The sequence below is a fragment of the Podarcis gaigeae genome, assembly GCF_964106915.1.
Source record: "Podarcis gaigeae genome assembly, chromosome: 18".
Classification (NCBI taxonomy): Eukaryota; Metazoa; Chordata; class Lepidosauria; order Squamata; family Lacertidae; genus Podarcis; species Podarcis gaigeae.
In genome coordinates this window covers 10314069-10339783 of record NC_139696.1, presented here as the reverse complement: position 1 = coordinate 10339783, position 25715 = coordinate 10314069, and the positions used below count along the sequence as shown (strand labels likewise).

The 25715-nt window shown below is 50.4% G+C and overlaps 1 protein-coding gene and 1 long non-coding RNA gene across 4 annotated transcripts; one reads left to right on the top strand and one right to left on the bottom strand.

Annotated features, from left to right (window-relative positions):
• Positions 1-1988: 1988 nt before the first annotated feature.
• BTBD2 (BTB domain containing 2) lies at positions 1989-23343 on the top strand. 3 transcript variants are annotated; one of them, XM_083720504.1, is made up of 10 exons: positions 1989-2496; positions 6138-6257; positions 8565-8721; positions 9518-9623; positions 11553-11750; positions 16377-16569; positions 18698-18785; positions 19391-19537; positions 19846-19934; positions 21317-23343. In XM_083720504.1, the coding sequence occupies exons 1-10, from the start codon at positions 2024-2026 to the stop codon at positions 21357-21359; spliced, it is 1614 nt and encodes a 537-aa protein (XP_083576630.1). In that variant the 5' UTR covers positions 1989-2023; the 3' UTR covers positions 21360-23343. The 3 variants fall into 3 exon arrangements, with proteins under 3 accessions (XP_083576630.1, XP_083576629.1, XP_083576628.1); XM_083720503.1 differs by lacking the exon at positions 19846-19934 and having other exon boundaries at positions 18698-18773; XM_083720502.1 differs by lacking the exon at positions 19846-19934.
• On the bottom strand, positions 16595-18682 carry LOC310835895. The gene is made up of 3 exons (XR_014559773.1): positions 18446-18682; positions 17971-18083; positions 16595-17852 (listed from the first exon to the last, which is right to left on the bottom strand). It is a non-coding gene; the product is annotated as an uncharacterized lncRNA (long non-coding RNA).
• Positions 23344-25715: the final 2372 nt, after the last annotated feature.

Sequence of the window (25715 nt, the reverse complement as noted above, 5' to 3'; positions counted from 1 at the left end):
ATGCCCAAAGGAGCATCTCCACCCCCATCGTCCACTGAGATTCAGATCCGAGGGCCTTCTGGCGGTTCCCTCGCTGCAAGAAGTGAGGTTACAGGGAACCAGGCAGAGGGCCTTCTCGGTGGTGGCGCCCGCCCTGTGGAACACCCTCCCATCAGAAGTCAAGGAGATAAATAACTATATTTCAGAAGACATCTGAAGACAGCCCTGTATCGGGAAGCTTTTTAATGTTCGGCGTTTTATTGTTTTAATATTCTGTTGGAAGCAACCCAGAATGGCTGGGACAACCTAGCCCATGGGTAGGCAACCTAAGGCCCAGGGAACAGATTTGGCCCAATCACCTTCTAAATCTGGCCCACGGCCTGCCTGGTGTTTTTACAAGAGTAGAATGTGTGCTTTTGCCGTATTTTTTGCCCCATAGGGTGCACCTGGTTTTTTTGGGGGGAAATAAAGAATTCCCCCCCCCCAGGCGTTCCCCCCCCCCCGACCCCAGATCCCAGAACAGGCAGCTCTCCACAAGCCGTGGGAGAGCTGCACGAAGCCCGAAGCCTGGGGGGCACTGAGCTCAGCACGCCCCCAGGCTTTGGGGTGCAGGCACCTCTCCCCAAGCCGTGGGAAATTCCCTTATTCCAGCGCTGTTTCCCACTGCTTCCCGCTGCTATCCCAGATTGTTAGATATTCCATAGACTGATCCTTTATTTTTCAAGGCTGCCGATTCCTTATTTTCAAATCTGAAAGTTGACAGCTATGCATGAGTAGAATGTGTGTTTTTATTTAAAATGCATCTCTGGGTTATTTGTGGGGCATAGGAATTTGTTCATTATTTTCCCCCAAAATATATTCCGGCCCCCCACGAGGTCTGAGGGACAGTGGACCGGCCCCCTGCTGAAAAAGTTTGCTGACCTAGCCAGACAGGCAAGGTATCAAGAATAGAGTCGTCATCGCTATTAGCGCAGAATTGGAAGACATCAAAAATCCCAACTATAAACGAGTGGCTATTCAAACTATTTTATTATTTAGAACTGGCAAAAATGACACAGAAAATAAGAAATCAAAAAGACATAAAGTTTAATAAAGAATGGAATAAATTTATGACATACATGGAAACAGAGGTAAAAAATCTAAAAATCACAGTAAGTGTGACGTAACACTTGCGATGTAAAGAGTTATTTGAGGAAAAGAAACTGCAGATAAAAAATCATATAATATATTCTGAAACCGAGATGAAGGGAAGTCAATCAGTGCTGTGTGTTATTTAGTTAATGTAAGTTAATTTGTTGGTGTCTTATGTTAAGAGATGTTTTTTCTTTTGTTTTCTTTATTATTATTTTTCTTTTTTGTGTGTATGTGTTAAGTATGTTTTCTTCCTTTGGTTTAATGTTTGATGTAGCAAAATGAATTAAAACCAATTAAAAAAAAAAGTTTGCACTTGAGATAACTTGGTAAAAAAGAAAAGAAAAAAGAATAGAGTCGTCATCGTTATCATCAGCACCATCAACCTTCCCTGGCGGTTTCTAAGCAGAGGTCAGGGATGCTTCAGCTGCATTGGGGGGGGGGGGTCAGACTGGATGACCTTGGGGATACCCTCCCTCCTTCCCTCCCCCCCCCCGCGCGCGCGTGTCTTTGGCGTCACGTCTGAACGTTCCCCGCCTCCCTCGTCGTCCTCTTTCCCCGCCTCCTCTTCGCCCTTATTCCCTCCTCCTCCGCTGCATTGCGGGGGGGGGGGGTCAGACTGGATGACCCTGGGGGGTCCCCTTCCAACTCATTCGACGCTTCATGGCGGGGGGGGGGACGGCCTTTTAAGCGGGGCCTCCGCCGCTGAGACCGCCCCACCCCGCGCGCGCATTTCTCCGGGGTCCGACTGGATGACCTTGGGGGTGCCCGCCCCTCCTTCCCTCCCCCGCCCCACGCGCGCGTGTCTTTGGCGTCGCGTCTGAACGTTCCCCGCCTCCCTCGTCGTCCTCTTTCCCCCGCCTCCTCTTCGCCCTTCTTCCCTCCTCCTCCGCCGGCCGCCGCCCCTCGCAAAATGGCGGCCGGCGCCGGGCCCGTGGCGGGCGGAGGCCTCCCGCCGTCTTTTACCTCAGCCGCGGCGTCGTCGCCTCAGCAGCAGCAGCAACCGCCGCCTCCTCCTCCGCCTCCTCCGCCTCAGGCCGGCCCGGCGGCGGCGGCGGCGGCGGCGGCCTCCTCTTCTTCTCCCCTCACGCACAACCACCGCGTCGGGAACCCTCTGCCGGCCTCGTCGTCGTGTCCGCCGGCCCCGGCCCCGGCCGCTTCTCCGGCTTCTCCGCCCTCGCCGCCTTCCCCTGCTCCCGCTCCTCCCGCTCCGCCGGCCTCGTCGTCGTCCTCGCTGGGCCCCCGCGAGCCGGCCTACAACTGGCAGGCCACCAAGCCGACGGTGCAGGAGCGCTTCGCCTTCCTCTTCAACAACGAGGTGCTCAGCGACGTCCACTTCTTGGTGGGGAAAGGCCGAGCGGGGGCCCAGCGCCTCCCCGCCCACAGGTAGGAGGAGGAGGAGGAGGAGGAGGAGGAAGGCGCCCCCCGCCCCAAAAAGGGTCATTGGGCGTATGGGGGGGGGCGGCCCCCTGGATTTTAGCCACGTCCATCATGCAGAAGCAAACCCCCCCATTTTATTCACGTCGGAGCCCCCCTGGTTGGGGGCAGAGGAGCAACGCCCCCCCCCATGTTGGAGGGCCTCAAAAAGGGTCATTGGGCGTATGGGGGGGCGGCCCCCTGGATTTTAGCCACGTCGATCATGCAGAAGCAGCCCCCCCATTTTATTCACGTCGGAGCCCCCCTGGTTGGGGGCAGAGGAGCAACGCCCCCCCCCCCATGTTGGAGGGCCTCAAAAAGGGTCATTGGGCGTATGGGGGGGTTCGGCCCCCTGGATTTTAGCCACGTCCATCATGCAGAAGCAACCCCCCCCATTTTATTCACGTCGGAGCCCCCCTGGTTGGGGGCAGAGGAGCAACGCCACCCCCCACCTCAAAAAGGGTCATTGGGCGTATGGGGGGGCGGCCCCCTGGATTTTAGCCACGTCGATCATGCAGAAGCAGCCCCCCCATTTTATTCACGTCGGAGCCCCCCTGGTTGGGGGCAGAGGAGCAACGCCACCCCCATGTTGGAGGGCCACCACCCCCCACCTCAAAAAGGGTCATTCAGCATATGGGGGGGTCGGCCCCCTGGATTTTAGCCACGTCCATCATGCAGAAGCAAACCCCCCCATTTTATTCACGTCGGAGCCCCCCTGGTTGGGGGCAGAGGAGCAACGCCACCCCCCACCTCAAAAAGGGTCATTCGGCGTATGGGGAGGGGGGGTCGGCCCCCTGGATTTTAGCCACGTAGATCATGCAGGAGAAACCCCCCCCCCATTTTATTCACGTCGGAGCCCCCCTGGTTGGGGGCAGAGGAGCAACGCCCCCCCCCCCATGTTGGAGGGCCTCAAAAAGGGTCATTCGGCATATGGGGGGGTCGGCCCCCTGTATTTTAGCCACGTCGATCATGCAGAAGCAACCCCCCCATTTTATTCACGTCGGAGCCCCCCTGGTTGGGGGCAGAGGAGCGTGGGCGTAGCCAAGCCCCCCCCCCCCCGAATCAATAGAAATCAATAGAAATGCATAGCTGCATATAAGGACTCTTGGATACCCCATAAAGGAAAAAGGGCAGATGGGTTTTGTTTACAACGCCCCCCCCTAACAAATCCTGGCTAGGCCCATGCTTAGGAGCCCCCCCAATACCCCATGCCTTTTTGAAATGGGGAGCAGGGAGAGGAGGATTGTCAGGTCATTGTTGTTTATGTATTTGGGGGCGACCCTGTCGGATCACAGCATTCGCGTTTTTATGTTGTGGTTTTGTGTTGCAACTGCCCTGAGAGATGCCGGAGTAGGCGGTGTGCAAATTTTATGAATGAATGAATGAATGATATATTTGAGGGAGGGGGGTCTCTCGCCCACCCACCCCCAAGACAATGGGCACTGCCATTCAGATAGTGTGAGCGCACTACGTCTTGTGGCCAGTTATACAGGGCAGGGCTTATCTGCCTCTCCCCCCCCCCCCATATTTTACTCAAATTAGTACCCCTGGTTGGGGGGCAGGAAGGGAGGGACAACCCCCCCCCCCACCGCTGACCTACTTAAAGGGGCGTGGAAAGAGGGGAATGGCCATGGGGACTAGAGCCATGGGCCTTTTTCAAGGGGGAGGCTGAGAACAGTTAAATTTGGAGGGCTCTTAAGGGCAAGTTATTATGGGGGGCAGGTTACAGTGGGGTTTTGAGTATGATTGGGGGGTGGAGAGAACTGTGCTGTACACATACCCCCCCCCCCCGTAGGCTGTCATTCTTTGGATGTGATGGACTTGGCTGTTCTTTATGCCGGTAGTTGTTGTTTGTTATGAAAATATGGGTAAAGTTATGGGACAGGAAGCTGGGGAGAGGGGGGGCAGTTGTGGGTCCGAGAGAGGGGTGTGTGTGTGTGTGTTTGTGACGGGTGGGGCAGCTGCTGGAGGCTTTTGCTGCTGAGAAGGGCTGTGGGGTGGAAGGGGGCTTCATAGGGACAAATGGCTGTGCAACCCGCAAGGAAGCATCTGTGGGATGGGGTTTAAAGAGGATGCCAAGGGTCCTGGGTTCAATTCCTGACATCTCCAGGTAGGGCTGTGAATATTCCCTGCCTGGAATCCTAAAGAGCTGCTGCAAGCCAGTGTAGGCCCTACTGAGCTATAAGGCTGTTTCTTAGGTTCCCATGAGGTCGCAAGTGCATCCTTGCTGGACTGTGTTGTTGTCTTATGCTATTGATTTTGTTTTTATGAATTATGGATCTCACGAGGATTTATCAGATTGCATTATGCTGTGGGATTATATTTAATGGGAAGCAGACTAGAAACAAAATGAGTTTGCTTATTCGCAGCTGGCTTTCCTGATGCGCCTGCAGGCAGAGCTGTAAGCTAGCAAGGAGTGAGCTCCAATTCTGGCATGTTAGAGGTTCCGAGTTGTGGCTGGTTACACACTTACTACCCAGAACTAGGGGGAAACTTGCCCTGGAAATATGCCACCATAATTCTAAGTTACCTGGGTCCACCAATAGCTTTGCGTGCAGAAAGTCCCCAGGAAAGATGCAGCCAGTCTGCGTTCGGCTTGCTTGCTTTTGTTACAGAACTATTTGCTATTGGGCAGATAAATTGGTTGATTTTGAACCACAAGGATGTTCATTCTGAGCATCTGGTTGTTCTTGGCTTTGGGCAAGAAAAATGATCCAGCCTTTAGGTGGAATGGATTAATTTCTACAAGCGTTTTACGTCATGCGTTTTCTGAGCAAGCATGTCTCCTAATTGGTTGCTGTAGCAGTTAAAAGCATATCTGTCTGCAAATAGAGCTTTTGTAGTACACAGGAGCGTAATAAAAAAACCCCCATCTGATCTTGCAAGTTCCTGTGCCCTTTTACACTAGGGAACTGATACCTGCTTAGTGTCAGGGCAGCAATTGTCTTCTGAAAGGTTTCTGCCTGGTTCTCTCTCCCTCTCCCTCCACGTGTTAAGGACACTAAGCCAAGACCATTGCCTTGAAGGTGGAGGGTCCAGAACTTTGCAGAAGCAAAGGCTGGTAGCTGCACATGGCAGATGAATGTTGCTCCCGTGTTTAGATGAAGTAAAAGCCTGTTGGGTTTTACTTAAGTTCTTAATGCAGTCTAAATGTTCACAACTTGCACTGTAAAACAAACAAACAATTTATTCTGCCATGAATTACAATGCCTGAATTCGGAAGTCATGTTTTTATTCGTGTTTCGTTCTTTTATGTTGAATAACACCTTTTGACAGCCTGTTTGAAGGGCTAAAGAGCGTAGTTTTCAATACATTTGTGTAACATCCAGGTATCACATGGTTGTTAGGGTGCCTGATAAGTTGATAACAACCACAATGTAAAGAAACCTGATCTAAGTCTGTTCCTTTTTTTAAGCATTGTTTTTATTGCTCTGTTGTGTGAGCTATGCACCAGAGGTTCTGAAGAGGAAGAGTAACTTCAGGGCAGCGCACTGTGCAATACGGTTATAGCAAAATCTTAATTTGTGGCTCTTGTTGTGGGGAATGGACGAGATTCAGAGTGCAATCCAGTCAATACCGGAACCTTCTTGTTTGTTCTTTCCAAATGTCAGGTTTGTGCTGGCTGTGGGCAGTGCGGTCTTTGATGCCATGTTCAATGGCGGGATGGCTACAACGTCCTCCGAGATAGAACTACCCGACGTGGAACCGGCTGCTTTCCTTGCTTTGCTGAAGTAAGCCCCTGCTTCCTCAGGAGGAACACAGTTCTCCAAAGAAACACCAGGCAATCGCTCTCTAGGGGCTAGATTCTAACAGCGGAGCGCTTGCTTCCCTTCTGCTTTTTTAAAATTTATTTTTAAAGCCACTAGCTCTCATGGTTATATAGAAATTTGGGGGGAGGATTCTCAAGACGCCAAGCTTTCAGATTCTGTGCAACACCTTAAAGTGGCCTCCTGCCCCACAGCCGGCCTTTGCTTTTCTGTTGAAGTTCTCTTTTCCATCTCCCTCCTTCTTGTAAGTCCTTGAAGAAGAGTTGGATTTGATATCCCGCTTTATCACTACCCTAAGGGGTCTCAAAGCGGCTCACATTCTCCTTTCCCTTCCTCCCCCACAACAAACACTCTGTGAGGTGAGTGGGGCTGAGAGACTTCAGAGAAGTGTGACTGGCCCAAGGTCACCCAGCAGCTGCATGTGGAGGAGCGGGGAAGCGAACCCGGTTCACCAGATTACGAGTCCACCGCTCTTAACCACTACACCACACTGGCTCTCCAGTGTTGAGCAGATTAAACCCTTTTCTCTTACGAGGCAGCAGGGCTGTGCTTCTGAGACCTGGGCAGCCTTAAGAGCCCGGAGATTTGTCTTTAAGGTTGTCCCTTTACCACTGGGCCTGCCTTCGCCAACATGGTGACCTCCAGGCATTGGTTGGGGCTGATGGGAGTTGTAGGGACCCCCCAGGGTCTTCCAGTCTGACCCCCTGCAGTGCAGGAATCTCAACTAAAGCATCCAGGACACATGGCCTGGGTCCAGCCTCTGCATAAAAATCTCTAAGGAAGGAGAGTCCACCACTTCCCTAGGGAGACCGTTCCACTGTGGAGCAGCTCTTAACATCAGAAAGTTTCTCCTGATGTTGAGTTGGAATCTCCTTTCTTGGTTCTTTGGTTTGGGTCCTCCCCTCCAGAGCAGGAGAAAACAAGCTTGCTCCCTCCTCTATATGACAGCCCTGAGATATTGGAAGATGGCTCTCATATCTCTTCTCAGTCTCCTCCTTTCCAGACTAAACATGCCCAGCTCTCTCAACCGTTCCTGATAAGAGAAGCTCCCTGATTCATGCCATGGCATCTTCAGCCAGGGGGTGAGGAAAAGATCCTGAGTCTGAAATCCTGGGGAGCTTTCAATCAGTGTAGACAATACTAAGTTAGACAGAACCGGCCTCCTGACTCGGTATGAGGTAGCTCCCTGCTTTAGTAGAATGGAGATTTTTGTGTGTGAGAGAGTTTCAATGAACATTTCAGCTCCAATGTTTTTGGCTGCAGTCCACAAGGAGTTTGTTTTATTTCATTTATTGTTTATTTCTGCAGTTTGTCGGTCCTCCTTTGTCATGTCGACCTGACCCCAGGGCAGTTTCCAACAGTTCACTAAGTACAATAAACACCTAAAAATGTAACGGTTGTTAAAAGCAATCCAACTAATAAAACAAGCATAGACATACAGCATAAAAGCAAATAAGAGTAAGTTAATCCCAGGGGGTGGATTGTGTGTGTGTTTGTGTGTTTGTGTAGCTCGTGGAAACTGAGCTTTTAAATAACCCGTGGAAAGCCAGACTGAATCAAGTGAATATACTTTTTAAAAACAAACAAAGATTGAAGGTTTGTTTGAGATGCAGTATGGTGTAGTGGTTAGAGTGCCAAACTCTGTCTGAGGATAGCCAGGTACAAATTGCATCGCACCCTTAGTCACAAAGCTTGCCAGGTGCAGTTTGAGCAAGTCGCTACCTCTCAGGCTAACATTATCCTCACGCCCAACTTTGAGAGTTGAAATGGAGGAGGAGTATAGTATTATGCTCTTTGGAAGCAGATATTATTATTATTATTATTATTATTATTATTATTATTATTATTATTATTATTATCCCGCCCCTATGGCTGGGACTTCCCAGCCACTCTAGGCAGCTTCCAGCACATACAAAAACATAACAAAACAAGCTATAAATGTTATTTAGCAAGTACGCATACCTGCCCTGCCCAGCCTACCATGCTCTCCACTCAGAGAAGTCCATCTTTAATTTTTAAAAAGAGGTTTCTAGTCCTCCTTGTGCCTGAAAATTGCAAGAAAGAGGAGGCTTCTGATGGTGTGCTATGACTGGGCTGCTGCTGAGTCATGTGCAAAATGGAGACCCCCCCCCAACCTCCCATTTATGGGCACAGAGAACCCTTCATACCTAACAGCTAACTTATTCCATGCTAGTGCTGTATCTTAAGTCAAAATCCTTGTTTTTAATTGCAGCAGTGCTTTCTTCCTGCCCTCCCTGCTCTCGCTCCCAGGTTTCTCTATTCGGATGAGGTTCAGATAGGGCCAGAGACCGTGATGACGACCCTTTACACTGCTAAGAAGTACGCCGTCCCCGCGCTCGAAGCCCACTGTGTGGAGTTCCTCAAGAAGAACCTCAGGGCAGATAACGCCTTCATGCTCTTAACGCAGGTATGCTTGCACAGGCACAGGAGGTTCTGTGCTGGCAGAGGCTGTCGCGAGTGGTGGTCCCAACCGATCTGGAGGGCGTTGGAAAAGGTGGTGTAGGCCGTGCCGGTCAACCTCAGCTCCCCCCCAGTTCTTTGCTGAGACAATGCCTTTCAAACTCTATGTGGAAAGGTTCCATCATTGGGAACTTCTTAGTTCAGAGAAGATAATGTCAATTATTATTTTATTATTTATACCCTGCTCATCCGGCTGGGTTGCCCCAGCCACTCTGGGCAGCTTCAAACACATATGAAAACATGGTAAAACGTCAAACATTAAAAACTTCCCAATACAGGACTGCCTTCAAGTGTCTTTTAAAAATTGTGTAGTTCTTTATCTCCTTGACATCTGATGGGAGGGGCTGTTCCACAGGGTGGGTGCCACCACTGAGAAGGCCCTCTGCCTGGGTTTCCTGTAACTTCACTTCTCGCAGTGAGAGAACCCCCAGAAGACCCTCAGAGGAGGACCTCAGTGTCCGGGCTGAACGATGGGGGTGGAGACTCTCCTTCAGGTATACCGGGCCGAGGCTATTTAGGGCTTTAAAGGTCAGCACCAACACTTTGAATTGTGCTTGGAAACGGACTAGGAGGCATTGAAGATCCTTTAGGACCAGAGTTATATGGTCCCGGCGGCCGCTCCCAGTCACCAGTCTATCTGCCGCATTCTGGCTGCTGCCCTCCATAGAGTTACCCCCCTCCCATATATTTTAATTAACCTTGTATATTTTTATTTCACCTGCTGGCTGATGGCTGTCTTTCAGGCCAGACTCTTCGATGAGCCCCAGCTGGCAAGCCTTTGCCTGGAAAACATAGATAAGAACACATCTGACGCCATCAACGCAGAAGGCTTCACAGATATTGACCTAGGTGAGTCGTCTACTTTGCAGGCTCAGTGGGGATCGTAGCGTCGGTCGGTTGCTTGGATAATTCACTGTACTGCTTGGGTTCTGGCTTCCTGAAGGGCTGGAATTGAGCCTGTGTGAATAAAGGAAAAGGCAGGGGACGCTGTACTATTCACAGAATGCTCCTTGAACATTTTCAAATTCATGATATGCATTTTTTTATTTAAAACGCACACACACACACACACACCAACCCCCAAGTTGCTAGTCCCCATGGCTGCAAAGTATGCTGCCAAACAGTTCATGCAACACCCAGCAGGGAGAAGTAGCAGAATAAGACTTCCAGCAAAGGGGAGGGAGTTCTTGCTATGCCCCTGGGCAGATGTGCATAATTACAAATCTGATTCCTGCAGATTGGCACAGCAGTTCATGGTCGTTGTGTTGTTTTCTGGTGTGTGTGCATTTGCTGTTTTGGATACAAGCCTTTGAGGGTCCCAAGTTGGTCCCAGAAACAACCGATTGAGGCTGTGCCAATTTGCGTCTGAGCTGAAGCGCCCCTTTGGGCTGATTGAATGCTCCACCGTACGATATCTTGTTTTAAGATATTCCTGCACATAGAAAGCTTGTGCATCAAGGGTTTTGGCCTTGCCATATCCCTACACCCTACTTTTCTATGTGCATGTTGTGTCTTGTTTATTATTTATTTTAAATGCATGCAGGAGCATTTAAGCATGCAAGTTTGAAGCAAAACGACACGTAAGCCAGGAGACAAGCCTCATTGGTCGGTATTTTGTGTCCCAGCTCAGTCGGTCTCTGCGGCAGAGAGGACATTCTGTCCTTCCGTCTTCCACCAGCCGAATGCCACAACAATGCCCATTGTCTGGCACACACAGGATGCTTGCCAACAGAGGTCTCGTTTGTGCTGCTACATTCCTCCCAAGCCTCGCAGGATGAAAAGGGCGAGTGGGAACAGGGCAGGGAAGCCAACAGTAGCAGCGGTGGCTGGCTTGCCCCACGCGCTGCCTTCCTCCTTCCGTCACAGCATACCTCTGCATACGTGCAGAGACTGATCAGTGCAGATTTGAGCCCTGGTTCTTCATCTGTGGCTGCTTTGGGGGAAAGTTCTGGTCTTCTTGGCAAGGAGATCAGATTGAGAGAGCCAAGCTCCCCGCTAGAACAGCCAGCCTTTGCTGTGTCGGGAGTGTTGCTGTTGCAACTCTCTGAGCTTCCTGTCCCACTGACCTGGTGATACTTCACCCAACAAGGTGCTTAACATGTTAGCTCGGGTGTCCCTGGGTGTCCCTGAACTGCAACTTCCATCGTCCATGGCCAGCTCAGGGATGGCAGGAATTTTTACCCCCAGTGGGGTTTTGGGACTGGTCTGGAGAGTACGCGCCCAGGTCTGAGCACTGAGGTTGACAGGACCTGGCCTTTGCCCTCACATGAGAGCTGCATTTGCCCCAGAATTCTCTGCGACTCAGAGCAGTTGGCTCAGTTTGTGAAACTTTTCTCAAAGCTGTCTTTCAAAAACCAGTGAACCTCCCAGGTTCCTTCCTTTCCTGGATGAAAGAACAAAAGGCAATAAAAACAGCTCCACGCCGTCCCCGTTTGCCCTAATGTGTGGATAGGGGAGCCTGTGACCCTTTCAGGGGGCAGGGGGTGCCAGCTCCCAGAAGCCCCAGCGTTGTCAGTGGTCGGGATGATGGGAGTTGGAGTCCCATCGGCATCTTAGATGCTGCAAGAAAGAGATAGCATTCCCTGCTGTGTGCAAGAGATGGGAACATGCCTCTTCTCAGATCAGGGATGAGGAACAACGGTGAGCTGGCAGCTGGTGTGGCTGATGGAAATGGCTGCCCAGCAACATTGTAGAGAGCTGTGGCTGCCCCCCTTCCCTGCCCTCAAGCCCTATATTGCCAGGGCCTGCAGCTGACGCCCCACTCTCCTTGCCCGACAGATACACTGGTGGCTGTCCTGGAGAGGGACACCCTTGGCATCCGTGAGGTACGCCTCTTCAACGCGGTGGTCCGGTGGTCCGAGGCCGAGTGCCAGCGGCAGCAGCTGCAGGTGGTCCCAGAAAACAAGCGGAAAACCCTGGGCAGAGCCCTCTCCCTCATCCGCTTCCCCTTGATGACCATCGAGGAGTTCGCAGCGGGTAAGCGGGGAGCCCTTCTTGAAATCCAGGGGGTCTGGAGACTTAGCAGTTGAAGGTCACAGGACCCTAAGCGGCCGTGTATCCCAAGTCCAGGGTGTCCGCCCTGGAGCCCTTTCAAGCCCTGCCCAGGATTGAACCCGGGACTTTCTGTTACGGAAGAGCAGAATCCCCTTTTGGACCACTCGAGGGAGCATAATAGCTGAACGAAGTCGCAAGCAGGATTCAAAATGTAAGCAGCAGAAGGGAAAGACGCCGATTGCAATAGTGGAAATAACTGTCGGGTATAAATGTGTCACGTAATGCAGCAGAAAAAAAGGGTGGGAACAAAAACATCATGGAGTTAAGGGTTAAGGAAAATACCGTATTTTTCGCCCTATAGGACGCACTTTTCCCCCTCAAAAAATGAAGGGGAAATGTGTGTGCGTCCTATGGGGCGAATGCAGGCTTTCGCTGAAGCCTGGAGAGCGAGAGGGGTCGGTGCGCACAGACCCCTTTCGCTCCCCAGGCTTCGCGGACCTCTCCGCAAGCGGGGGGAGCGCTCCCGCCGCTTGCGGAGAGGTGCCTGCATGCCGAAGCCTGGGCGCGCTGAGCTCAGCACGTCCAGGCTTCGCGGACCTCTCCGCAAACAGCGGGAGCCAGCCCTGGGCTCCCACGGCTTGCAGAGAGCTGCCTGTTTGGGGGCTGGGGTCAGGGGAAGCTCCAGCGGGCCTCCCCCGCCCCAGCCCGCGCCTGGGGGGGGGATAATTTTCCCCCCTTTATTTCCCCCCCCAAAAAACTAGGTGCGCCTTATGGGACGGTGCGTCCTATAGGGCGAAAAATACGGTAAGTATTAAAGTTGGAAGTTTTTTTAAAAAAAATCTGAAATTTAATAAAAAAGTAATATAAAAAAGAGCCTGGGACCTTCTGGAAAGCAGGGGCTCTACTGCAAAATTCTAGGGTCTTTCCCCTAAATGTAAATTAAGATTCTAGTCCTCATGGTCATCCATAAAAGGCCAGCTTAAACAGGAACAGAGGTAGCTGCCTTACGCCAAATCAGACCTTTGGCCCATCTAGCTCAATATTGTCCACACTGACTGACAGTGGCTCTCCAGGGATTTGGGCAGGAAGCCCTTCTCAGGCCTGCCTGAGGATGCCATTGGGGATTGAACCTTCTGCACGCAAACAGGGTGCTTGCTGTCTTTCACAGAGCACTGGCTAGTCCTGAGTCACCCTGTGGGTTATTTCACTGGAAGCTGGTTCGGCCCGCTCCCCTTCTCCCCAAGGCTGCTTGCGGAGAAATAAAAGCCATTAAAATAAATGTGCAGAGTTACGTGTGCTGCCAGCTCGCGCAGCCCCACAAATGTCTCCTGGGAACAAAGAGGCACTTTTGCCACTTGCCGTGGAGGGCAAATATCGAGGGGGAAGCCAGGCAGTGATGCGGAGCAGGAAATATTCCTCTGCTGCCACCGTTTCTTCTCCGTGGGAAAATTCAGTTTCTGAAAAAATTGATTAGTAACACAATGGGAACTACAGGAGTCAAACTGGTTAGTTTCCGTGCTATAATGAACAGCATCTTTTAAAGATCTCTTGCAGGCTTCTCATGAACACCTGGTTGGCTCAGCGTGAGGGCAGGATGCTGAATCAGGTTCCAACTGATTTTGAGGCAGCGTCGGGAAGTTTTCCAATTTATTCCCCCCGCCCCCTTGAAAACCCACATCAGTGGGGCTGGCTCTGGAGGGCAACTTGAGGTGCTGTGACAGAAGGGCTCAGGATGCTTGCAAGAACCAGAGGGGTCAGCGGATTGGGCGTAGCGCCCCCTTTCTCTCTCCCCTCCCCCATCCCTGGTTTTTCATACAAGTTCATTGACTGGTTCATCAGCAAAAGTGAAGGGGTTTGTGACTGGAACATGTAGGAATGTGTAGGACAGTTGGTGTTGATTGATAACTCCCAACATTGCAGTTTTGATCCCCCTCACGGTCCCTTCCAGATCTGCGATTCTGTTGTTCTATTTATTGCATCTACATCCCACATTTTCTCCCAAGAAGCACACGCTTCTCCCTCCTCCTCATTTAATCCCCACAGGGGATTAGCTGCAAGGGAAGTTAGGCTGAGAGGCAGTTACTGGCCGCAAGGTCACTCTGTGAGCTTCATGGCCAAGCGGGAATTCGAACCCTGGTCTCCCAGATCGTATGCCACTAGACCACAGTGGCTGCTGCGAGGAAACTATTAGCAAACCACAGTTCCCAGGATTACTTGAGGGGAAATTGTGATGGTTCAAAGTGGTATAGGTAAAAGGTAAAGGTACCCCTGACCATTAGGTCCAGTCGTGGCCGACTCTGGGGTTGCAGCGCTCATTTCGCTTTATTGGCCAAGGGAGCCGGCGTACAGCTTCTGGGTCATGTGGCCAGCATGACCAAGCCGCTTCTGGCAAACCAGAGCAGCGCATGGAAACACCGTTTACCTTCCCGCCGGAGCTGTACCTATTTATCTACTTGCACTTTGACATGCTTTCAAACTGCTAGGTTGGCAGGAGCAGGGACCGAGCAACGGGAGCTCACCCCGTCATTGCGGGGATTCGAACCTCCAACCTTCTGATCGGCAAGTCTGTAGGCTCTGTAGTTTAATCCACAGCGCCACCTGCATCCCCAAAGTGGTATAAGAGTGCTGTAAATGTATATTGTGGATGCAGCACCCGCTGGCTTGGCTCTGACCGGGTATTTTGCCAGCATGCGATGAGACGTGTTCCTTGGCAGCCATTCTCCAGCCAAACATTCACACACACTACTTGGGGGCAGAGAATCCGGCCTCTGCAGTTGAGATCTTTCTGAACAGACTAGCAGCTGTGCTGCCGCCACACCTTTCCCTCCAGAGCAAATATTTGCTGAAGGGCTTTGCGGCCAGGAACTGTTGGCAGCACACAAAAGCTGTGAAGCAACTGCCCCGCCCCCCAGGCCATGGATTTTGGATAAAGTGTGAGAGTGTATGATGTGGGCAGGAGGACGCTGTGCATCATAGAATCACGGAATGGTAGAGCTGGAAGGGACCCCCCAAAGGTCATCCAGCCCAGCCCCCTGCAATGCAGGAATCTCAGCTAAAGCTTCTGGGACAGAGGGCCATTCCACCTCTGCGTGGAGGGGAAGGGCCATTGCTCAGCAGCAGAGCATCTCCAGGTGGGATGGGAAGTTGGAAGGACATCTAATTCAGGGATGGATAAGGCCAAGGGCCACATGACCTGAGGCACATGACAGTGGTGGGCTAGTGTCTGTGCATACTACTACTACTAAGTTTATATGCCACCCATCTGACTGGGTTACCCCAGCCATTCTGGGCAGTTTCCAGCAAATTAAAACACTGTGAAACATCACACATTTAAAACTTCCTATACAGAGCTGCCTTTAGATGTCTTCTAAAAGTCAGATAGTTGTTTATTTCTTTGACATCTGCTGGGAGGGCATTCCACAGGAGGTGCCACCACCAAGAAGGCCCTCTGCCTGGTTCCCTGTAGCTTTGCTTCTCGCAATGAGGGAACCGCCAGAAGGCCCTGGCGCTGGACCTCAGCGTCCGGGCAGAATGATGGGGGTGGAGATGCTCCTTCAGGTAGCAGTGAATTGTAGTTTTGGAGTGGAGAGATATTATTATTATTATTATTATTATTATTATTATTATTATTATTACTATTTGTATATTGCCGTATGCCCTCAGGTCTCAGGGCAGTTACGACTATACTTGGGTTTAGCTCCCCATAGCAATCTGCTCCGTGACCCTGAACAGTTGCCCAGACATGTTCTCCATCTTCCTCTCTCGGGTAAGAACATCCTAAAGAGTCCTGCAGCTGGATGAGGACAACAAGGGGCCCACCTTGTTCAGCCTCCTGTTCCCACATTGGCCAACCAGATGCCTCAAGGGGAGCCCTCAAGCAGGACCCGGGCGCAAGAGCAACTCTCCTCTTTTGTGATTCTCAAACCCTGGTATTCAGAGGCATTTACTTCCTCCGACAGTTGGGAGAGAGTACAGATGCAGGAGCTCATAGCCATGAACCGCCTTCTCCTCTGTGAATATGTCTATTCCTTGTTTGAAGTCACCCAAATTGGTGACCATCCCTACGCCTGGCAGGAGCAAATCCCACAGTTTAAACTGCACAATTAAACCACAAAATTCCCTTCTGGAGTAACCTTGGCTGGATGTGACTTGGTTGTGACAATTCAATATTTTTACAGGTTGTTTTTTTTTTTTAAGGTAGGGCTTTATGTCTTGCGACTTGCTGTCATCTTAATTGATTATAGTCTAGTAATGCTTTGGTGTAATCACTGAAGGTGATTATTTGGTGAGAGTTTGAGAGTTAATTTTGCTGCGTAATGTTATATTCCCAATGGATTATCAAACGTTACATTATTCAGTAGAAGCTGTTTATTTTTCATTACGACCTGCTTGCATCGGACGGGGTTGCTAGAAGCTGCGTGAGCTTCGTTGTGCATTTTGTTGTTTCTTCAGCTTGTACATGGCCTCGTGCAATATGGAAAGGCAGCGTACAAATTAAAAGCGAAATGAAATTAAAAGAACAAGGGAGGGACCAAGTAAAAAAAACCAGTAAACGTGGCATTGAAGCTCACGCTGTCCTTGTTAACGTTTCCTGCTGCCTTTCCCCAGGGCCAGCTCAGTCGGGCATCTTGACCGACCGCGAAGTGGTCAGCCTGTTCCTGCACTTCACCGTCAACCCCAAGCCGCGGGTGGAGTTCATCGACCGCCCCCGCTGCTGCCTGCGTGGGAAGGAGTGCAGCATCAACCGCTTCCAGCAGGTGGAGAGCCGCTGGGGGTACAGTGGGACCAGCGACCGGATCAGGTGGGACCTGGGGCCCTGACGCCACTTGCCTGCTTGTCCAGCTGGGTTGGGAGGGAGGGAGGCTTCTGCAACACCTGGAGCAGGCACCGGGGTTCCCCAGATCCTGGCGCCTTTCAGGCATTGCCAGACTACGACTCCCAACAGTCAAGGGTGATGGGAGGCAGGAGTCCAGCGTCTGGAGCGTCCAAGGTTCTCCATCCCAGATTTAAAAAGCAGCATTTCCCTTAAGGTCCATAAATAGTAACACCTTAGAGGTCCCGGCCCCTAAGAAAGTCAGATTAGCCTCAACCAGAGCCAGGGCCTTTTCAACACTGGCCCTGGCCTGGTGGAACGCTCTGTCTCATGAGACCAGGGCCCTGCGGGATCTGATTTCTTTCCGGGCCTGTAAGACAGAGTTGTTCCGCCTGGCCTTTGGCTTGGAATCAATTTGATCCCCTTCCCCTCTTTCCTTTTTCCTTTCTCCTTCTGTGATGGAACTCCTATTTGGGGACTTCCCTGGCTTTTTTCTGGCCCATGTAGGACCAGTCTGGATAGTTGGCCTTGGTGAAGACGACGTTTTCACCCCCCAAAAAGTTTTTGATTTGAATTCTTCCTGTAATGAGGCTGCATTTTAATGTTGTATTTTAATCTCGTTTCTAAGTTGTATTTCAATCAATTGTTTTTATACCGGTGTTAGCCACCCTCGCTGGGAGGGCGGGGCATAAATAAAAGTTAATAATAACAATAATAATACTGCAGGCAAGAGGTGAAAGAGCACCTCTCCTGAGAACAGGGAATGCATCTTAGACATCCCCCACTGCCTACCACCCTCAAGGCAGTCTTCAAAATTTGTGAGGTGCCCAGCACACTTTGCACCTGGATATCGGCCATTTGCAACCAAATGAAGATGCCTGGGCACTAGGATGGCACCTGACCTCTCCTCCATCCGGGGATCCTTGGATCAGGACCTGTTTTCACACACTAAGGCTCCATCCTGTAGAATTCTATCGGTTATATTTTATCCGCCCAATTGGAATGAATTTCAGCAACCAAAATGCATTTTTCTGTGTATCCTGAGCAGGAGCAGGGAAGAGCGTTATAGCAAATTGTTGTCACTTGTCTTGGCTTCCCGCCCCCTGCCCTGCTCACAGTTGTGAATAATATCCCCCACGTTATGAATGGTCCATGTCACCATTAAGAAAAAGAGGTCGGAATGGGCCAATATATATGTGGGCTGTCCCTGGGTCAAGGGACTTTTCTTCTTTCAGTTCTCAAAGTTTTTAAGCCAGCTCAAGGCATCCGAACTAGTCAGCTGTTTAACTGAGAATCCACACGAAAGCTCATACCAAGAACTGACTTAGTTGGTCTTTAAGGTGCTACTGGAAGGAATTTTTTTTTGTTTTGACTATGGCAGACCAACACGGCTACCTATCTGTAACTGAGAATCCACAGTCAGTCCCTCATTTTAAAAACAATACTTTATAGCTGTCTTGCTCAAAAATGGCAACTAGACATTCCATTTTGGCAACTGTAACCTTGATTGGGGGACGCGGGTGGCGCTGTGGGTAAAACCTCAGCGCCTAGGTCGGCGGTTCGAATCCCCGCGGTGGGGTGAGCTCCCATCGTTCGGTCCCAGCTCCTGCCCACCTAGCAGTTCAAAAGCACCCTTAAGTGCAAGTAGATAAATAGGTACCGCTTTATAGCAGGAAGGTAAACGGCGTTTCCGTGTGCTGCACTGGTCCCGGTTTGCCAGAGCAGCTTCGTCACGCTGGCCACGTGACCCGGAAGTGTCTGCGGACAGCGCTGGCTCCCGGCCTCTAGAGTGAGATGAGCACGCAACCCCAGAGTCGGACACGACTGGCCCATACAGGCAGGGGTACCTTTACCTTTACCTAACCTTGATTTAAGGAGCCTTTTGGCACCCAGCTTATATATCGTGAGTTTCTAACACTGCCTCCATGAGTTGCTGGTTCCTCCTTGCGTTGGCCCCCGGCCACCTTGGCTGCTGTGTCAGGGATGCTGCGAGCAGGAGTCTGGTATCATCTGCGAGACCCCCAAGCCCCACCCCCCAGAGCAACCTTCGCTTGCCTGTATCCAGCAAGATTCTTCTGTGCTTGATCTTCTGTACTTTCCCTCTCCAACCCTCCAGGTTCTCTGTCAACAAAAGGATATTTATCGTCGGATTCGGGTTGTACGGATCCATCCACGGCCCAACAGATTATCAAGTAAATATACAGGTAGAGAACTCTCCAGGTTTTGACTTGGGGCAGGGGCGGGTGAGGGGGGGCAAGGACAAAGATCAGCGAAAGGGGCCGGGCAGGTGAACAGATAAAAGGGGGATCTGCTGAGGAGAGGGAGACTCCCATCTGCTTTTCCGTCCGTCCACCAACCGATGGTTGTTGAGGAAATGTGGTACCCAGGGATGGAAGGCAGTGGAGGGAGGTTTTCCCACAAATACTTTTTAGATGCTTGTTTTTGAAGAAAAGTGGGGCATCCAGTGGCTGAGTGGAAGATCCCATAGGAAAAGTATTTCATGTTGTTAAAAACAACTGTGTGTGTCTGAGCGCAGAGTTTCCAAAAGCTGTGGGTCTCCAGCTGCTTTTGGACTAAAACTCCCATCCTCCCTACCTAGCAGGATCCATGGTCAGGGATGATGGGAATCGTAGTCCCAAAACAGCTGGAGGGCCAAGTTTGGGAAGCCCAGGGCTAGGTGGACTCGGAGTTCTGGTTCCGTAGGCCAGGGAAAGGAGTTTACATCTTCATTTGCAGAGATGTCGTGAGTTTAAAAGGTTTCCCTTTCTTTCTCTTTTTCCCTTTCTCTTCCTCCACTGCCTGCCCCCAGATTATTCACACCGACAGCAACACAATCCTGGGCCAGAATGACACCGGCTTCAGCTGCGATGGGTCTTCCAACACTTTCCGGGTCATGTTTAAAGAGCCCGTTGAGATCTTGCCCACTGTCAGCTACACAGCCTGTGCCACCTTGAAGGTAACTCTGGAGGGCGGGAGCTTTTTCTGTCCTTCAGGGAGAGTGTGCAAACATTCCCAGTCCTTTTATATTTGGTTCTGAAGACATGCTTTGTCCTGGCTTGGGAAGGTGAGTTTTGTGGCTCACTAGCTGCCTGTTCCTTTTATTATTTTATTTTAAAATTCCATTTATTATTCCATTTATATCTACATCTTTTGTACAAGTCTCTCCATTTTATCCTCACAACAAACCTGCAAGGTAGGTTTGGCTGAGAGACGGTGACTAGCCCCAAATCACCCATTTCTGTGGTTTTGTTCTTGTTTTCGTAGTCTTGGGCGAGTAGAATGGCAAGTGGGCTCCTAACGGTGTTAGAAACTCGAATATATAAGCCAATCGCCAAAGGGTACCTTAAACTGAGGTATGTCTAGGTGCCTATCCTCCTCCCCCCAATGGTGTTTGTATAGTGCTAATAGTTGTTTTCATATCTATACCGCTTTATATTGTAAAGTAAAAATCCCAAAGCGGTTGACAACACATTAAAGCATCAAATAAAACATTCCAGAATAAAACAAATTCAAATTTCAAGGAAAATATTTCAGATCCTTCTCTCAGGGACATTTTGCTTTCCTCTATTTATTTATTTACCTACTTAATTTATAGAGCTTCCCCCTAGGAGAAGGGCTCTAGGAAGGCAGGATGGCAGAGTGGCTAGAGTGTCAGACCTGGGAGATCAGGGTTCAAATCCCCACTCAGTCCTGAAGCTCCCTGGGTGACCCTGGAGTCAGTTCCAGCCTCTTGGCCCACCTCACAGGGTCGTTGTAGAGATTAACATGGGAGGGGGGTTAAAGCATGCAATCCTTGGAGGAAAAGGTGGGAGTTAAATGCAACCAATAAGCTCTTCTGCTGACTTGCTTAAGGAAGCTGGAGGTGCAGCCAGGTGGAGATGTCGGTAGCTCACCTGGTGCCCCGAGATCTCCATAGGGTCGCAATTGGACTTGCGCCAGTTGCAAAACGGGCCTGGTGCCTGGGTAATTTCTAACGGTGGTTCCTAAATGTCCCCCCCCCCAACATGGGCCACGCTTTACGGCTAGTGGACTGTTCAGCCCCAACATCCGACGCAGGTCTCTCTTGTGTGGGGGGTCGCCAGCCTTGTAATTGTTTAGGTCAAAATCGCAGCTGTGGAGCTCACTAACCTTAACGGTCTCGGCCCAGTATACCTGAAGGAGCGTCTCCACCCCCATCGTTCTGCCCGGACACTGAGGTCCAGCGCCAAGGGCCTTCTGGCGGTTCCCTCACTGCGAGAAGCCAAGTTATAGGGAACCAGGCAGAGGGCCTTCTCGGTGGTGGCGCCCGCCCTGTGGAATGCCCTCCCACCAGATGTAAAAGGGAAAAAACAACTACCAGACTTTTAGAAGACATCTAAAGGCAGCCCTCTTTAGGGAAGCTTTTAATGTTTAACAGACTACTGTATTTTAGTGTTTTGTTGGAAGCCGCCCAGAGTGGCTGGGGAAACCCAGCCAGATGGGGGGGGGGGTATAAATAATAAATTATTATTGTTATTATTATAACCTCAGCTTTGGGGGGCTTTAAAGAAAGGGTTGGACAGATTTGTGGCAAAGAAATCTATCGATGTCCTCGGAAAATGCCTCCGAAAACCCCAGGAGGGGAGAATTGCTCTTGTGCTTTGAGTCCTGTGTGAGGGTTTACCCCGGGGGCCTCTGGTCGGCCACTGAGAGCAGGATGCTGGCCTGGGGCCTGACTGCAAGACTGCTTACATGCTCTCTCCCTTCTCTCTCCCAGGGCCCCGATTCCCACTACGGCACCAAAGGGCTCCGCAAAGTGATCCACGAGTCGCCGACGACGGGCGCCAAGACCTGCTTCACCTTCTGCTACGCCGCCGGCAACAACAACGGCACGTCTGTGGAGGACGGACAGATCCCCGAGATCATCTTCTACACATAGGGGCCGCCGCGGGGGGATAGCTCGCTGCCGGGCGGACGGCCATGTGCTGCCCTCCCTCCTCCCGCCTGATCTCTCCCCCTCCATGCGCACCCCTTGCGTGTCTTTCCCAGCTGAAACCGCAGGCCGTCCTCCGCCATGCTGGCAGGAGGGCTGCTAGCCGGGGCTGGGGGCCCAGCAGGGCCGACACCGGGACGATTCGCTGGCCTGAGTCCGGCCGGGGCAGCGGCTAGCAGTTCCTTCTGCCCAGGCCGGCAGCTCGGCTCTACCATTGCATTGTGAACGTAGCCGCTTCTACATCCAGCTGTTGCCGTGGGGAGGCGGGGGCAGACTCGCTCTTGCGGATGGACAATCCCTGCCAAAGGAAGCCCCCCTCTGTGCCAGGATCAGGCCGGACAGGGGGATGCGGCAGGGCAAGGAGGAACTGTGTTTCTGACGGCTTGTCAGGTGGCAAGGCTTGACCCAGAACGCCCTTTCTGCAGGCTGCTCCTGCCCTCGCCGGACAACTACCTTATCGTGTCACGGGACAGATTTTTTGGGGAGGGACTCGTCCCTGAACGCGAGGCAGTGAGGGTGATTCGCAGCCACAAAAAAACTTGCCTTGTTCGAAGAGTATCGGGAGTGGCTGAAGTCCCTGGACTCTGATCGTCAATATGTTGCTTGCTGCTAATAATAATAATAATAATATAGTGCAACTCAACAATGCATTTTACTCTTCTACGGTCTCCTTTTGAGTCTGGTTCCCATTCACAAGCTGGTGTCGTGACTGATTTGCTCGTTTGGGGGTTGGTTTTTGAGCTGGGAGACGTCTTGCTAGGGCTACGATGAGCTGCGTTTCCCGAAAACCCAGCAGCCAAACAGAGGTTTAAGAATCCCCACCCCTAGAAAACCCTGGCGTCTTGGTGACCTGACAGAAATGCATCAGACCTAGAAGGCTTTTGTGCTAAAGGTGGGATCCCCACCAGCACTGATTGGACAGTTCGTTTGCCCATTCCGCCCCCCCCCCCACCGTGAAATCTCCTGCCTGTGGAAACCTGTAAGCAACTTGCCTTGGGTATGCAGCTGTCATCACCTGAATCCTAGCTGTGCTCGAAAGCTGGCGCTGCTGGGCTTTTAAAAAAATAAATGCAAAAAGTTTCTTTGTGGTAGAGCACCCAGTGCAAGTCCCTATGTTTGTTACCTGCACTTGTGAGCCTCAGTATGGCCAGTATGGATAATGGAGCCATTCCTCAGCTACCAGCTTCTCATCGGTGCAAAAGCCTTTTGTGTGTCTCTGGCTTCTTCCGAAGAGTGCGCTAGTGCATGTTGTTGCAGAAGTGGCGCATCAGTTTTGGAGGGGCTTTCAACTGCCCCTCTTCATTTGCTCTCCACCCCACCCCCCTTTTTGAGCTGTGTACATAGACGCCCCCCCCCCCAGTCTGTATATAGAGATCACTGAATAGGTTCTAAACACAGCTACTGACTTTTGGGGTGGCCGAGTAGCTTAAATTTAACTACCGTTGCAGCCCCACCTCCCAAATTGGAATCTCACTAATGCGCCCTTCTTGGTTATAGGATGTTTTTGGGATGGTGGTGGTTTGTTCACACCAGTCAAAGGCAGAATCCTGCCCAGTCTATGGTTCTTGGGCCCTGGTGTGAATCCTGCCCTTCACAAACTCGCTTGCCCACCATGCCTAGCCCCCAACCTCTTGGAAGGTCCGACGCGCCTGGAAATTTGCTCATGTTAATTATGACAGAAATCTAATGAATGTATCAGATGTGCTATATATACATATTATATATATATATATAATTTTCAGTGTTCACCCTGGTTTCTCTCTTTCTGATTTGTAAATAGGAAAATCCAATAAAAGGCAGGTTGTCTTTCAGCAAGGGATTCTTTGTGATTCAAAGGGAGAAAGAAAGGGGCGGTATGCACACATACTGCAAAAGCAGGGAAATTTTAAAACGGCGGAGGGCGATTCTTTCGCAGACCAGGCCTGGTCCTTTGCGTATCAATAGGGAGAGGGAAACTTCATTCTGAAGTTTGCCTTTGTCGCCTGCCACATATTTTGGACTACCAATGTCTGCACCCAGCTCAGCGACTTAATAACTTCCTCTCCAATACTTGGGTTTCCCCAGTGCGGCTCTAAAGGTAGGTCAGTTGCATTTCCTGGCAAGCGACGGAAGACTTGTCCATTTCTTTTTTTTAAGAAAGGAAACCTCAGCCTCAAAAACTCCTAAGCCAGGTGGGCAGGGTATAAATAATGAAATGATTGTTTTAAAAAAGGTATTTTTTTGCTGCATGATTTGGCTTTGTCCTGTGAGCTGGGAAGTGTGATCACATGAGCACAGGCACTCTTGCCACCCTGGAAGCAAAATAGTGGTGCCTGCACATCTTGGTTGGTGGGGGCTCAAGGTACAGTGCTCCCTGTCTTGATAGCCCTTAAAAACATGAGGAATCGACTGTAAAACGAAGAGATGAAAATGGTGTTTACGGAAAAATTGGAGGCATTTTTGGGACTATCTCAAAAGTAGTATAGCAACATGAAACCATGAGGATTCGAGGGAGCAGCGGGGGGAAAAATGACAAGACGTGGGTTAGTAACAAAAATGTAAGTGCATATATATTGTACGTAAATTTGCTACCTTTGAAAAACCTTAATAAAAATTAATATATTTTAAGAAGCCATGGGACTGCTCCCAGTTGAGTAGATCAACTGGGGCCTAGGTGGGAGAAGAAAAAAGTTCCTTCTGGCAATAAATGAGGGTGAGGGGGAGTTTCACAGCAGCACCTCACTTTCAGCATCGACTGCAAAGGAAATCCACTTTGCTGGGTGTCAATGTCCAAAGTGGGCAAGCTTCAAGCTTGCAGGAACTAATCTTTGGCTTTTTAAAAAATCAAAACACAGCTTTTACGAACGTACCAGGCGCACCAGGATCAATGTCCTCTCAGATACTTTTTTTAACAGTCAAGGAGCATTTCAGCCTTCACAAAAGTACCCAGATTTTTGCCCTGTCTGAAAGCGTGTGTTGGAAAACCTGGTGGAATAATCCCCCCCTTTTTTCCTGCAATTGGGAGTTCTCTTGGATCTTACTGGACCCCCAACTTCCTGGCCAACGGGAAACAGCGATGGCAGCATGAGCCCACCCATTCCTCTTGCAAGCAGCTCAGACGTCGTGTGCTTTGCTGGCGCACCTCCACGCGCAAGCATAGTCTACCTTGGATTGCCACTGTTTCATGCACAGTGCTTGTGGGGTTTCTGTTTGGGAGGAGGGCAGTGGTTCAGTGCCCCGGCTTCAGTTTCCAGGCAAGGCTCGGAGAGACCTGAAACCTTTGCTGCTGCTGATCAGTGTTGGCAATACTGAACTAGCTGGACCAATGCTGCAACTCTTTGTTCCTGCTAAATCGGCCCTTTATTTAGAATCATCAGGACCAGCATGGCTAGGAATGTCTGCTGCCTGATACCCCAAATAGTGAGTGTGGTCTTCTAGGTCCTGGTATGACACTGCAAACCAGGGTTTTCCCAAACTTGGGTCTTTCGCGGCTTTTGGACTACAATTCCCATTATCCCTGACTTGCTAGCTATGGATGATGGGAGTTGTAGTCTTAACAGCAGCTGGAGACCCAAGTTTGGGAAAGTGCTCTAACCTACACTACACCCTGGGACTATAGGAACTTCCGGAAACAAAACATTAGAGTACCACACCCTCCAAAAGCCAAAGACACATCTTTGCAGAATTTATTTTTCAAGTTTTTTTTTAATTTTTTTGTTTTTCAGGGTTTTTTTTCTCCTTGTTTTTGAATTTTTTTTAATTTAAAAAAAAAAGAGCCCCTAAACCTCTATGGCTTTCAAAGAAGCTTCAGAGAAACTTTTATATGCCATTTACCTCTGTACATTTTTGTTTTGCTTAAAGCAGTTAACTAAAAACTGACAACGGAAAAGTGTCTCTCGCTGCCTCGAGTTTTTGGAATCGCATCGGCAACAGATCACGTCTCTGTACACCCAAATCGATCACACACCCCCCCCCATTTTGTTAAGCAAAAAAAAAAAAAAAATAAATTTATTTTCTAAAACAAAACCAAACAAACCACCATTGCTGGGTCTGCAAAATTCATTTTGATGCAAGCTTCTGACAATCTGGGCCCAAACGGCAAAAACCACACCTTGATGTCGACCTCTGCCAAGGTAAATCTTTTCAAAGTCTGCCCTTTTTCAAAACCAGAATAATCCACATTGCAACTGGTAATCCAAGCACA

Coding starts and splice junctions, on each gene's coding strand:
- BTBD2 (XM_083720502.1), top strand. CDS start 2,024: ATGGCGGCCGGCGCCGGGCCCGTGGCGGGCGGAGGCCTCCCGCCGTCT. Junction 2,497..6,137: donor CAGCGCCTCCCCGCCCACAG/GTAGGAGGAGGA, acceptor TCCAAATGTCAG/GTTTGTGCTGGCTGTGGGCA. Junction 8,722..9,517: donor CCTTCATGCTCTTAACGCAG/GTATGCTTGCAC, acceptor GCTGTCTTTCAG/GCCAGACTCTTCGATGAGCC.